General features: G+C 41.9%; 1 protein-coding gene across 2 annotated transcripts in view; it reads left to right on the top strand.

The window, feature by feature from the left end:
* The first annotated feature begins 25 nt into the window (after positions 1-25).
* Positions 26-13,438, top strand: part of Cdk6 (cyclin dependent kinase 6) — a 203,775-nt gene continuing 190,362 nt past the window's right edge. Inside the window, exons 1-2 of one of the 2 annotated variants that reach the window (XM_031379913.1) lie at positions 26-599; positions 930-1,418. In XM_031379913.1, the coding sequence (XP_031235773.1) occupies positions 1,186-1,418 (233 nt within the window). In that variant the 5' untranslated portion in view covers positions 26-599; positions 930-1,185. Of the gene's footprint in view, positions 600-678; positions 782-929; positions 1,419-13,438 lie in introns of those variants that run through there. The other variant, XM_031379912.1, reaches the window with a different exon arrangement.

Raw genomic sequence — 13,438 nt, forward strand, 5'->3', positions numbered from 1 at the left:
CCCCACCGTCGCAAGGGTTTTGCACGGGTTGAAAACTTAAGGACGGACCAGTCTCGGTTAGCTTGCTAAGTCCAGAAGTTACTTTTTCAGGACAGGACAAGCGAAAGTGTGAGGGACCTGCCTTTCCCACACCCTTGGGATCTGTGGAGGGGATAGAGGGAGGGGGCACGACACTTCTCCCCTTCCAGGGCCCCTCGCTCTCCCACCTCTAGTGGCCCCAGCCCTCCCCTACCAGATGGTCTGGGCTCCCTGTTCCACCAGGGAGGTCCTCCGAGTCGGAGGCAGAATTTCGTCTCCCACTAAGCTAGCCATACCCCGAAAGGCCATTTGTGTGAGCGAGTCCCTTTTAAATGTCTCCCGGTAGAAAAACTGAAAGTAGAAAGAAAGGAAGCAATTTCCGAGCAGATGTCTGACCACCCCTACTCGCAGACTCCCAGCATCGGGTTACAGGGTCCTCGGAGCCCCAACCCCGTCCCGCAGCCCCATACGGGTGAACCCCCGGTGCCTTCACGCCAGCTTCCGAACTCCCCCAGGTCGCCGCGTACCCCGCACGTCCAGGCCCCCGGAGTCCGGGAGGACAGCCGGGAACAACGTTATAGGTATAAATATTGAGCCGTGACATTGACGCGCCCGGCGCCTCCCCTCCCCCGCGCTCCCGGCACACTCTGGGCTGCTCGGCACGCCCCCTCTCGTCCCGCTGCGTCCCGCGCGGCCCTCATCCCCGAGGGGCCCCAGCAACCTCTCCTCGTGAAGACTGCACGAGCCCTGCTGGGGAAGAAAAGTAACTTGGGTTTTCTCCGAGGAACCCGGCCGGATTAGACAGCCGGGGCGAGTAGAGGGGAGGAGGAAGGGAACTGGTGGGACCCGGTGGAGGTCTCCCGGGCAGTGTGATCACACTTTCTCCTTGTCCTCCGGTCTCCTCCTCCTAGGTGCAGAGATTGTGGTCGGACTATGTAATCGCTGCGGAGGGGGAAGAGGAGGGATCGGCGCTCTCCCGCGGCGGCGGCGCGGCGACTCGGCTAGGCGGAGTTTCGCGGCGGCTGCGCCCGGCTTGCGCCCGCGGGCGAGGAGGTCTGTCCGTCTAGCCCGGCGGCCGCGAGTCCGACTCCCGGCGTCCCCGAGGCTTGTAAGGCAACGAGTGCCCACCCCGGTTCCACTGTGCCGCGCCGGCAGCCTCCAGCCAGCATGGAGAAGGACAGCCTGAGCCGCGCCGACCAGCAGTATGAGTGCGTGGCGGAGATCGGCGAAGGCGCCTACGGGAAGGTGTTCAAGGCCCGCGACCTCAAGAACGGCGGCCGCTTCGTGGCTCTGAAGCGCGTGCGAGTGCAGACTAGCGAGGAGGGCATGCCGCTCTCCACCATCCGCGAGGTGGCGGTGCTGAGGCACCTGGAGACCTTCGAGCACCCCAACGTGGTCAGGTGAGCCGGGAGTCCTGGCTATGGGGTCCGGGAAGGTGCTGGGCAAGGGGCGGCTGCTGACCCAACTAGAGGAAGAGTTGAGTTTCTCCAGATAAAGTGACTTTGCTAGACAGGGCAGAAAAAAAAAGAGACCCGCGGTGGCTTCCCAGCAGCCAAGCTGTTCTAAAGAGCTTTCGCTCTGCTTGCCCCAAGGGATCCGGGGGCGTTGGGTGTCTTTTAGGGACAAAACCAGACAACCCCAGGGACTTCAACCCTTACTTAACTTTTCCCGTCCGTGGGGGGATTTTTGAGAGACAGACTGAGACAGTTATCCAGCTTGTGATAATTAGAAGGAAACTTTAAGGGTGGAGCATAATGTAAATAAAGTTTAAGAAAATAAAGAAATGTGTAAGAATGTGTTTGCCAATCACACCCACAGTGGTGACCTTTTTTTTATAGTTGTAGAATGACTTCTGGTGGTCTTAGAAGTTCAGAAGTTTCGACTCTGAAGCCTAGTGTTAAACATTGTTTGAAAAATGTCTTTCAAGGCTGGGTACTGGGAACATTGAACCAGGAAGATCCAGAGTTCAAGATCATCCTGAGCTACAAAAGACCCTGTCTGAGAAAAGAAAGGGAGGGAGAGTGTGTGGTAGGGTGGAGGGCGATTGCTTCTCAAGCCGTTATCTGATTGTCTGTATCATTTAGCATCTGGACTGGTATGGTCTGACTTAGAATGCCTCTCTCAGTCTGCGCTTTAGATTCTATAGCCTGTTTTCCCTGGAAGAGCTGTGCAGGTGGATGGGGAGGCATTCTTAACCAGCTCTCCTGTGACTGAAGATAATGGTGTTTTCTTGAAGATGCTGGGATTTCCCCATTGTGCCTTTTATCCTTCTCTTTCTTAAACAGTTGCGTAGCTGGAAGTTAAAAGGGAATGCACAGACCTTTCTACAAATTAGGTGATGAGTTTATAATTCTCAGCTCTTCTGTATAGAGGGATGATCTTGGTGTCTTCATCCTGTCTTCTCATTCTTCTTGTAGGGATTCCTTACAACAAATATGCGCCTACTGTATGCCCTGGGGATGAAATTATGTAAATAAGCACGGCTAAATATTTTTGTAGAAAGTCAAACAATGTAACATTAGTCATCAAAAAGGAGAGACCCAAGACTGACCTTTGAAATGCCAAGCCCTCTAGGACTCAGAGTCTACAGAATCTTCCTGGGGGGAGGGGAGGTGGTTGTTAAAGGGCTTTTAACTCCTCTACTAGGCTGGATTTTTTGTTTTTGTTTTTTTTTTTCTGTTTGGATGGGGCTTGTTTTGGGGGGTGGATAGCACTTTGTTTTCCATATAGTCAGACTCAGAAGTGAATCATACTACATAAGTAAAAAGACAATGTAAATAAAGGACCCCATTGCACCTATGCTTTAGCTAGGTGACAGGGGTATGGAGTGCGACAACAAAAGACTCATTCTCCCTCCTCTCATTGAGTTTTCTAGAAAGTCAGGTTTTACTAAAAGTGGATTACCATCTCTGTCTGTCTGTCTGTCCGTCTGTGTCTTGTTCTTCAGGGAGGTCTGTGATCCTGAAAGGTGCATTCTGGCTCTGAGTCACTACCCTAGAGGCTCACTACTATAGGAAAGGATGAATTTCAACATTAGAATTTAATATCAAATTTCACTTGTCTGTTACCTGTGGGGTGTCCAGATAAAAGGGAATAATCATACATGTAAATAAAGTAGCATTCTTCCAAACAAACACCCTTGTGTAACCTATTCACTGAGCGCAGTTCATTACAAGTTCCTGTAACAGAGGAGTTTTGGCTAGCTAGCTTACCCTGTTCTCCTGTTTTATCCTCTTGTGATTGGTGTGTCTCTAGACCATTTTAGTTGACCCACAGTGGGATTTTGAATTGTGAATTCAGGAGCATCTGCTTATAAGCAAAAAGAAGATATGCTTCCTAAATTTATTTTACCTCTTATGACACTTGCCTACTTAGTGTCGTGAGGATAAATCTAGAGCGTAGGTGAAAATCCTGTACATTTAAAGGCACTTCAGGCACTGGATGTCAGAGATTATCAGATCCTTGACCTAGAACAGGTCCCAAGGAAGGCATCATTATCTGACATTTTTATAGAACAAGTCAGATTCCTGTTTAGACATAGCAAGACTTGTGCAACAACATTTCCTATGGAGACACATCATGCTCATCTCAGATAGGGAGCCCACAACAGGTCCGAGCACAAATACCACCCACGTCCAGCTTGGTGAGTTTTGTTGGGGTTATTTAAATGAATATGGGAGAGGGTTTATGTACAGGGGCAGAAAAGCTGTATCGCCAAAGCCTACCCCAGCGTGGGTGACCGCTCACAAAGCTCAGAACGTAGAGCATACTGCACACCTGCAGTCAGCTCACCAGATTGGAGATTGACCCTTCCAGGAACCTCAGTTGGTTTCAACCTCTTCCAGGCAGCTAGGCTGGTCTCTGAGTCATTTGTAGATGTGACTCTGCTCTTCTGAGAGGGACACTCATCTCTTACTCGCTTATATAGCAAGGAGGAGCCTAGTGAATCATGTCGGCTTCAGGGACTTCCTGAAGCTATTCTGAATTGTTTACCTTCCTGCTTAAGGAGCTTCCTATCGGATGGAATGTTTTAATCTTGGAGCAAATGATTACACCACAGGGACCAAGAAGCTACGTGGGCACCCACACCCTGAACTTGTCAGCAAAGGCAATTGATGGGCTGTGCCATGAGATTGATGAACTGACCCCGTGTTTAACTAATAACATCATCCTCACACGCTACCACCTCTGTCACTTGGTTTTCTTCGTGGTTTTCTTTTTCTTCTCCACTACCCATCCCCTACTACTGCCCCCAACGACCTATGTGGCTAAACTAGAAATTCTTACTTTAGAGCTTTGTATTTTTAGGGACAATCTTAGGAAATCAAGGACAAGGAGAATGTCAAAACTGAGCCCCTGAACCTGTAATTTGTTGTCTTTCCTGGGGTAAGTTTTATATTCATAAGCCCAGGTTTTTAAAAGATTGCTTAAAAGGGCAGATGCTTTTTTAAGTGCCTTCAAGCCATAAGTAATTGGTCATAATCACAGTCCCTACCCACACGCAGTTAAGCCTCTAAGCTTGAAGGAGCACAATAAACATATTAGTTTTTTTCAAAGTTGTAAGACTTAATTTTGATGGATTTACCAGAAAGGCAGGCTTGTTTTTGTTGGTGTGAAAGCCCCCCTCCCCCTAAGCTTGCAAAGCAGCACTGACTTCACAGTCTTTCTTGCCTGGTACGTCCCAGGCTTGATGGTGTCCTGAACACAGATTTGCTCTTGTTTTACGGTTCATAATCTTGAGTTTTGGAGCCTTTGTCAGAATAAGACTGCACGACTGGAGTGTTTCCATTCCACAGGTGAGTTCTGTTTACCGTCCTGAACCAAGACACAGAGATGGAATAACACTTGTTTTATCAGCAGTCTGTTTGTGCACCAACCATATATTGAGGGCCTACTATGTGCTGGAAAGCATCTAGAAAAAACAAACAAGATAGGGAAGTAAATGTGTCAGAGGGAATTGCTACGCTCCTGAACTTTCTCTTGTTTGTTTTTGTTTTTTGTTTTGTTTTGTTTTTATCTGAGACAAGGTTATTCTGCGTAGCCCTGGCTGTCCTGAAACTACGTCTGTAGACAAGACTCTAACTCAGAGATCTGCCTGCCTCTGCTGCCAAGTACCAAGATTAAAGGTGTACACTACTACACCTGGCTAGCTTGCTAGCTTCCGTCTTTCCTTTCTTTTTTAAAAGTCACCTCTTTTAAAATGTATTTGTCTAAGCATGGCATGGTGGCGCATGCTTGTAATACCAGAACTCTGGAGCAAGAAGGTAAGGGGGTCATTCCAGCTGCTAGGCAAGTTCAAATCCGGCATGAGCTTCAGGAGACCGTCTCCTCTTTCAGTTATTACTTCCCTCACTTAACCTGCCCGGTTTAATAAAGCTGCTTATGCTTGTGACAATTTAATTACAGGAGTTTGCTGGTTGGGTAGATGAGATACAAAGAACACTGATCGGAGTTACTCAGGGTATGCAGGTTAAATTTTCCCATGGGGACAGGCAAGTTGGCCTCTGTAAAAAGGCCTTGACGTGTCACTAACGTGTGAACACTTGAGCTCCATTTATTTCAGCGAGTGTTGAGGAAAGACCTCTTTTCTAAAAACTAGTTGTAGGAAAGACACCTGGGTCATCAGTTGGCTACTCAGGCAGTTCTGCTGTCAGTGAAGGAGTATTAGGATCAACAGAAAACTAATGTGTGGTCCTCTTCCGTGCTGTGAGACATAGGTAAGTGCTACCTATATTGCCTCAAACTGTAAGTTTGTTAGAATAGTAACAAAAAATGCTTCAAAATCAAAGATTTGCTCTGGACACCAAGGTGAGTGCCTGTCAGAAGATAAGATTGTAATTCATAAATGTTTTGAGCACATTGTTATTATTAGAGTATTTTGTCACTGTTTTCAAGGCAAAGAAAAGTAAGATTTGTAGCACAGCGATTATTTAAGGAAATGTTTCTTGTCTTCTCTTTTTAAAGTTCTCAGCAATGTGTAAGTAGTATAAAAGAAGAGAAGTGTGATTTCAAAAACATCATATATTTATATTTTATTATGAATTGTAAAGCTAGGTTTTAGAGGTCTTGATTCACGAGAGCCCTCATTAATAAAAATGTTATTTTGTAGGTGAATAATCTGTTGGGGGAGTGGGGAGGCTTGCTTCAGTGAAAATAGGGTCAGGTCTGCATTTAATCTTCAGTGAGTAAAGTATGTATGTTCTTTCCTTCTCTGAGTTCTTGAAGAGTTGCAGTTGTCAGAGATGTTGAGTAAACAGACGTTTTTTACATAGTGACATTCTGCTCTCTCTTTTTCTGTAGTTGAAATTAGTAACATTGAGGTTTTAGCTCTGCGGTTGTATTCCTTTGTGTGCAAGTATATCATCATGGAACCTTGCTGTTGAGTCAAGGAGAAGTGAAGTCTGTGAAAGGAAACACACATTTGGATAATTCTTGTGGTATTATTCTTGTTTAAGACTCAGGCCAATGAGTATCTGTGGAGATAGATCACTGTTTTAAAAAATAATGCTTCTAGTTTATTTCAGACCCATTGTTTAGATCTCTGACAATCTTGAGCAGTTGTTAGTTGCCAGTATTTATGTGTACCAGGAGTGTGTGGTTAGAATGTCTCATTTGCAGTACACCAATCTCCAAAGATTTCCTTTTGAAAACATTTTTTCCTCCCTTCCTTAATTTTTACATTCCCATCTTACTAGTGTTCAGTGGATAATTTTGGTGTGCTTGTGTTTTGGGGACAAAAAGTGAATGAATCTCTCATTATACCAGAATGATTGTTCACAATTTACATATCAAATATGCCTTAATTTTTTTCATCTAGATCTCAGTTTTATAACAGTTGCTGTCTTAATATACATCACTGGAGATCCATTTGTTTATAAGTATCCTATAGCGCATTTGAACAAATAGACCAATAGACAGTATTTCCCTATTGTAAAATGAGTTTCCTATTGTAATCTGGAGTTGCAGATGCTCGTTAGCTTTAATGTGGGTGCTGGGTAATCAAGTCTGGGTCCTCTGGAAGAATAACCAGTGTTTGGTGTGCTTAACCTAACCTACTGTATTTCATTTATTTAGGAAACATATACTCACCAATCAACAGTAAATAGAGAGCACAATCATGTGTTTGCAAATTTTGGGGGTTAACATCAATATTGAAAGAATTGAATGTTTTAACTCTATTATAGGCGTATGTGAAATCTGTTGAGACCTTCATTTGCATAATAGCATTTTAAATGTTTCTTGACTACCCTTATTTCTCTTCATTATTGACATTGACTTTTGTGGTATTTTTATGTGCAGTTTGTGCTCTTGTTATTTGTGGACAATTAGACCTTTCCAGTTCCTGTAGACGCCCTTCTTACATCTGTTTCTTTGACTTGACTTGGAGTCGACCTCAGAATGTGGGCTTGGGACCCCTCCCTGCACACATCCTGCAATGCTCCCTGTTTCAGGGCCAGGGTTTCACACCATTTTGTTGGTGTGCTTTTTAATAATCCCTTTTCCTGGATGCATGCCTGCCTTGACAACTTTGGACCTCGGGTATGGCAGTTAGAATGTATTCATTCTATCATATTAACTGTTACATAAAGCACATGAATCCTCCTCAACTGATCCTAGCTGTGGGCTTCCTGAGGCAGAAAATGTCTGGTGATCATGTATATCCTGTGGTAAGAAAAGGAATATGTAGCAAATCAGTGATGTCATAGGAAAAGGGGTGTTAAGGAAAGGCCCTGTGAAAGAGTGCTAAATAAAAGAGTTGATATTGTCTCAGCCATAGATGATGTTGTTGGAGAAGAAGGTAGGGTTTATGGCACTGAGCATCACTGTTGAAATGTGATCCACATAGCTGTCACATGCTGAAGTGTCTCCCCTCTGCTCCACCTGGTAAACAAAGTTAGAAAATTGCTTTCAAAAAGTAGGATGATCACACAGGTGATGATAAATGACAGTTTGAAGGGTCGTTGTGACCAGTGGCTTTTGATTGGATGTGCTTAGATTTTTTTCCTGATAGTAAGAAGTGTAGCCCTCACGGGCTGGGAGTGGGAGACTTCGATTCATTTCCTGTCTCCCTCAACTTAGTAGCTGTATGATCTTGAGTAAATTAATAATGTCTTTTGAGTGACATTCCTCAATAGTAAAGAAGGAAACTATTCCTATACTTTGGATGTTAGTGGATTGACATGATCAGATGAAACTATTAAAAGGTCAAAGTGTACAAAAATGGGAATTATTAGCAAAACCAACTCTTGCCCTCAAGCAAAAAAATATAATTTCATGGAGGAAACTGCAATGTACACAGATGAACTGCGAGTATTTTTTTTCATGGCTCTTCCACCCCTTGTGACAGCATGAATGGATTCAGTGTTATGGTAAAATATAATTTTTTAATCTGCGTTGGAAATTGATGTTGATTGATTGATGCTGATCAGCTAGTGCTGCATCTGGGTGATTCAGTCTGTTAGTGGAATTTTTTCCCATATGGTCTGTAGACTCTCCTGAGATCTCAAAAAACGGGGCTTTGATTTCCTTTGTGTTCTGAGTTTTAGAAGAACTCGTGAGACCACCTTGACTCTTTCTTGCTAGCTCATGTTTAGTTTGTTTTCACATGTATTCACTTATATTTCCCTCTGTATATGTGACAGACACTCGCACGTGCGCATGTAGAGGATACATGGTTCTCTCCTTCTACCATGTGGGTTCCAGGAACTCAACACAGATCAGCAAGGCTGGCAGTAACTACCATCGCAGCCCTTCTCTCACCTCTTTCAAATCGTAAAATCCCAAATGGGTTTACTCATTTCGTGTCACACCCTTGAGCTCTCTGCTTGTTTTCTGAGTAGCTGCTTTGTGACACTCAGTTGTTCTGTGCTGTACTTAAGTCAGTAGGATGAACAAGGAACTCGGGCACTCCACAGAGGTTTCCAGCTTTCTCTTCTTTCTCCCTTGTTTTATTGCTAAGAAATCTCACAACCTTTGTGGTGGGTGTTCCTAATGGTTAGTATAAAACATTTACTTTTCCCAGCATGCTCTTGGTTTTGAAAGGCATACAAATATTAAACCAGGAGTGTTGCCATGTATTTACAACAGAACAAGAAGAACAAAGTCTATTTCAAGGATAGGCCTTTAAACTTTGGGTACCAAATTTAAGAAATATATTTTTATTTACTTACTAAAAATTTTAGACTTATTTTATATATGTAGATGTCTTACAGTTTACATGTATGTCAGTGCACCATGTGCATCCTGGTGCCTCTGGAAGCCATGAGGGTTCTAGGACCCCTGGAACTAGAATTTACAGATGGGTGCTGGGAGTGGTACCCGAGTTGTCTGCAAGAAGAACAAATGCTCTTAGCTGCTGAGCCATCTGGCGGGCCTCAAGCAGTATATTCTTTAATACGTTAGTGGAAGCTATGAGACTTAGCAATCTCAACTTGGAAGTTTTCAATGTTTTTTTTTTTTAATTCATCCCAACCCTATAAAATTGTTTTTGAAAAATACTTAGGAAAGGTAAAATTAGATTCTTTTCTTGTTGAGCTTTTAAGAACCAAGGCATACGTAGTTGAAAGGTTGGGTAAAAGGTCTCAGAGCTAATTGTGAGTGGAGAATATGTGACTTATCTGAGCTTTGAAATAACATTTTTTTTTTACACACTAGTTCGTGAAAATTGTAAGATCCTGCTAATCATTCTAAATTATTTTAACTTTGGGGATTTAACTTAATGAACTTTTGGAGTTTTAAACTGATGCCAGCTGGGATCAGAGATATACCACCTGGTTTTGCAGAGGCAAAGTCTTTTTTTTTTTTTTTTAAGAATCTTGCTCTCTCCTTCTCTTTACTCTCTGACTGGCTTGGGATGGCTGTGATTTCAGCAAGATCTCTATGCAGTTGGATACATTGGTACAAATCCTAGGCCTAGAATCCATCAGGACCTAGTGGTACATACCTATAATCTAAACAGAGGTGGATTCGAGAAATTGGAAGTTCAAAAAAAAGTCTCTGCTACATAGCAAGTTTGAGACTAACCTGGGCTGCAGGAGACCCTATGGGAAGAAGGCTGGCTGGCTGGCTGACTGGCTTGTCTTTTGAGATGAATCCAGAGAACCACATTTATGGAAAAATGGTACATTTTTTCCTTGTGTTGTTAAAATCAAGAGCTGAATCTGTCATTAGACAAGTGGAGACTGGTCTAAGATGGAACTATGTATCTGAAAAGACTATACACACACTGGAGAAGGAGAGAAGATAGAAAGCTCTGGCACATGTTAAGTTGAGGAAGAAGGAAAGAACCTGGGCTAGCAACTAGATCCCAATGTCCCGGAAGTGGCCTTGGATCCTAAAGGAGTAGAAAATTTTGCCATGTTGATGAAGCTCTGGAGCCAGTGCATATTTAATGAATAAAGTCAAGAGTGTCTTTCCTAGAATTCTATAGGAATAAATCACACTGTTTTTTTTGAGGACCTTATTTTAACTGTTGTTAAATGGTTACATTGTTAACATTGCCCACTTGGTTATTGTTTGTAAGAATGAATGTGTACTGGGGCCTTGCCATTAGCATAAGATTTCCAAGAAGGCAAGAATCTTCCCCAGTCTGCCACTACATTACTTCCTATGTGCAGAACAGCGTCCTGCAAGTATTTTGTTAAGTAACTGTGAAGTAAATGAGTGGGTAGATAAACTGTGAAGAAATATTACCCTTTTATAATAGGATCATTGATAATAAAATGAAAATTAACACCAAATTTCAGTGGACGTTTTATTTTTCTATCAAGTGCTTTACATTTCTTTAGGATACGTTAGCCTAATGATTGTGATAGTATATGGTTGCATCCATGGCAACAAATTGGTGTTAGAAGCAGGAGCTGTTTAATAATGTTACAATGGTTGGCAAGCAGATGAAGCCTTGAGACATTTCCCTTGTGAATTCTCCCGCTTCCATAACTTTATATCAATAGTGGTTGATAATGATATTTACTGTAAGTGATCTTTTCCCCCCCTTGGATTTGCTTTAGATATTTTGGTGGGAGCATGACAGTTTCATATGTCTGGACTAAGAATTTTTATAAAATGATTAGTATAAGTTTCCTATGGTTAATGTAAGCTCTTAAACCCTTGCATAAGTAACTGTATCTGTTCTCTTACAACTTTGAGGCTCAAGCGCTCAAGTCCTAGGAGTACTTTTTGTGCTAGGATTACATTCACCTTCTATGACTTGCTAGTGGGCAATGCTGTCAGTTGGTCATGATCAGCTATAACCATATTTTCTAGTAAGGAGGAAGGAAGAACAATAGAAAAACAAAAACAAAACAAAACAAAAACCAAAACTGCTATCCCCAATCATTTGTCAAGTATGTTGCTCAAGTTCAAATAACAGGGTTTGCAGAGGAAGGAGGTTGTTGCCAGGGTTCCAAAATAAACCAAAAATAACGTTCCCCTCCACCCAGGACTCCACACACATCTGTTAACGGTGATGTTGGTGCCGGCAGCCACTTCCTCCATAAATCTAGGTAATGTGCTAGTTCTATATTGCTAATGTTAAACTTGAGACACTATCTTTGGGCTTCCTAGTCTAAAGAAGAGAATTGAATTTTCTTCAACTGTTGCTTTTTAATTCTTTTGATATTTTTATTTCATATCATAATTTTGAACAGTATCCCAAAGCATCAAGTTTGTTAACGTACAGTCTGGTTTGGTAAGAAGAGACTCCCTAATTTCTGTCTACTCTGCAGTCCCTTTGACAACACAATGCTTGTTGGTTGTTATGTTCTTATGTTCTCTTCTTCCCTGCTTCATGTAAAGTTAATCCGTGGAATCTGAATGCCAGTAAAATGCTTACACTACTTATAACTATATATGGAGAGTTCAACACAGGGCCAAAGAGGTGGGTGTTTCTGTTTTCTTCTGTACAAGTTAAAGTTTGTAATTCATCAAGACCTTCATTGTTTTTCCTTTGGCTAGTTCTTGTTCTGCATCATGCATTTAAAACTGTGCTCTGTTTTCATGTACTTTTGACCCAAAGGATGACTTTCTTGTTCCATTTTTTTCCCCTGGAGTTTATGATTGCCTTTGTGTTTTTCTTGTTCTTTTTGCCTGTCGTAATCCATGTCCTTCAGAAATACCCTAAGTATGGTGCTGTCTTTATTCTGTTCTATTTCATTGGACTGGCTAAGCATCACATGAGATGTGAATGCCAAAATAATCAAGATCTAAAATTACTCCCCTTTGGGGCCTTGGCAGTCAGTAGTCTCCCCTTTTTGGCCTCCTGGCAACTTTTCTTCCTATTGTTATCTGCTGTCCCTTTCTTGAATTCCTTACCTATGGAATCAAGGAGCAAGGGTGTGTGTGTGTGTGGGGTGGTGGTGGTGGTGTCTGTGGTTATGTGTGTGGGGGTGGGTGTGGGGGTGGGTGTGTTGTAATGGTGGCAGCAGTGTGGTTTTATTTGTATTTTTTTGCTTTTGCAGACAATATTTTTAAGATTCATTCATACAGCTGACTTTATCAGTAATTCATTCTTTCACATCACTTTATTTTACCGCAATTTGTTTATTCATTCACATGTCAGTGGTCAATTTGTGAATTTGTGTTGTTCCCACAATGGGCTAGTATGAAGGATGCTTTTATGGCTCCTCATGGATTATCTTTACAGCGATAGGACTTATACATATGTTTGTTTCTGGGACAAACATCTAGAAGTGGGTTGCTGACTGGCATAACAAAAGTGTGCTTCATTTTTTAAAGAAACTTGCCAAACTTTTCCAAATTGGTTGTATCATTTCTTTTGGCAATGTGTGAAGTTTCCATCCTTAAATTGTAAGCATGAGTCTTTTTAATTGTCATTCTGTTTTTGCTGTGAAATAAAAAGTCAACTTTGCCAATGGCAGTAAGTTGCTATAGGATGAATCATCTTTTAATATGTGTTCTCTAAGGGTTTGTGTAATGTGTATATTCCATCTAGGATTTGAGTTTAGTGGTTTTTATACTTTTTCTTTTAACTGTCTGGGGTCCCTTCTTTCATTCCCGATTCTAGTAATTCCTGCTTTCTCGTTTTTTGTTGTTCTTTTGTGGGTAGTTGTTATTGATGTTGTTCTTCTGTCAACTTCTTTCATTTAACTGGGGTCTCTGCTTTCATTGATTTGTCTTCTTTTTTCTATTTTGCATTTATTTGCTATTGCCTTCCATTTAATATTAGTTGTCTTTTTTATTGTTATCTTAAAACTGCAATAGTTTAATGTAGGCATTCATATTACTTTATTTGCTCCCTACAAATTTTTAGTATATTTTAGTTTCATTCAATTCAGAATATTTTAAATTTTTGTAACTTTTTCTTTGACCTGTAGATTTTTAAATTACTAAACAGAGAAAGAATTTTACAAATGTTTTCAATTTTAATTAAATTCTTTTGTAATTAGAAAATATTCTGTAT

Source organism: Mastomys coucha, unplaced genomic scaffold (genome assembly GCF_008632895.1).
Source record: "Mastomys coucha isolate ucsf_1 unplaced genomic scaffold, UCSF_Mcou_1 pScaffold19, whole genome shotgun sequence".
NCBI lineage: Eukaryota > Metazoa > Chordata > Mammalia > Rodentia > Muridae > Mastomys > Mastomys coucha.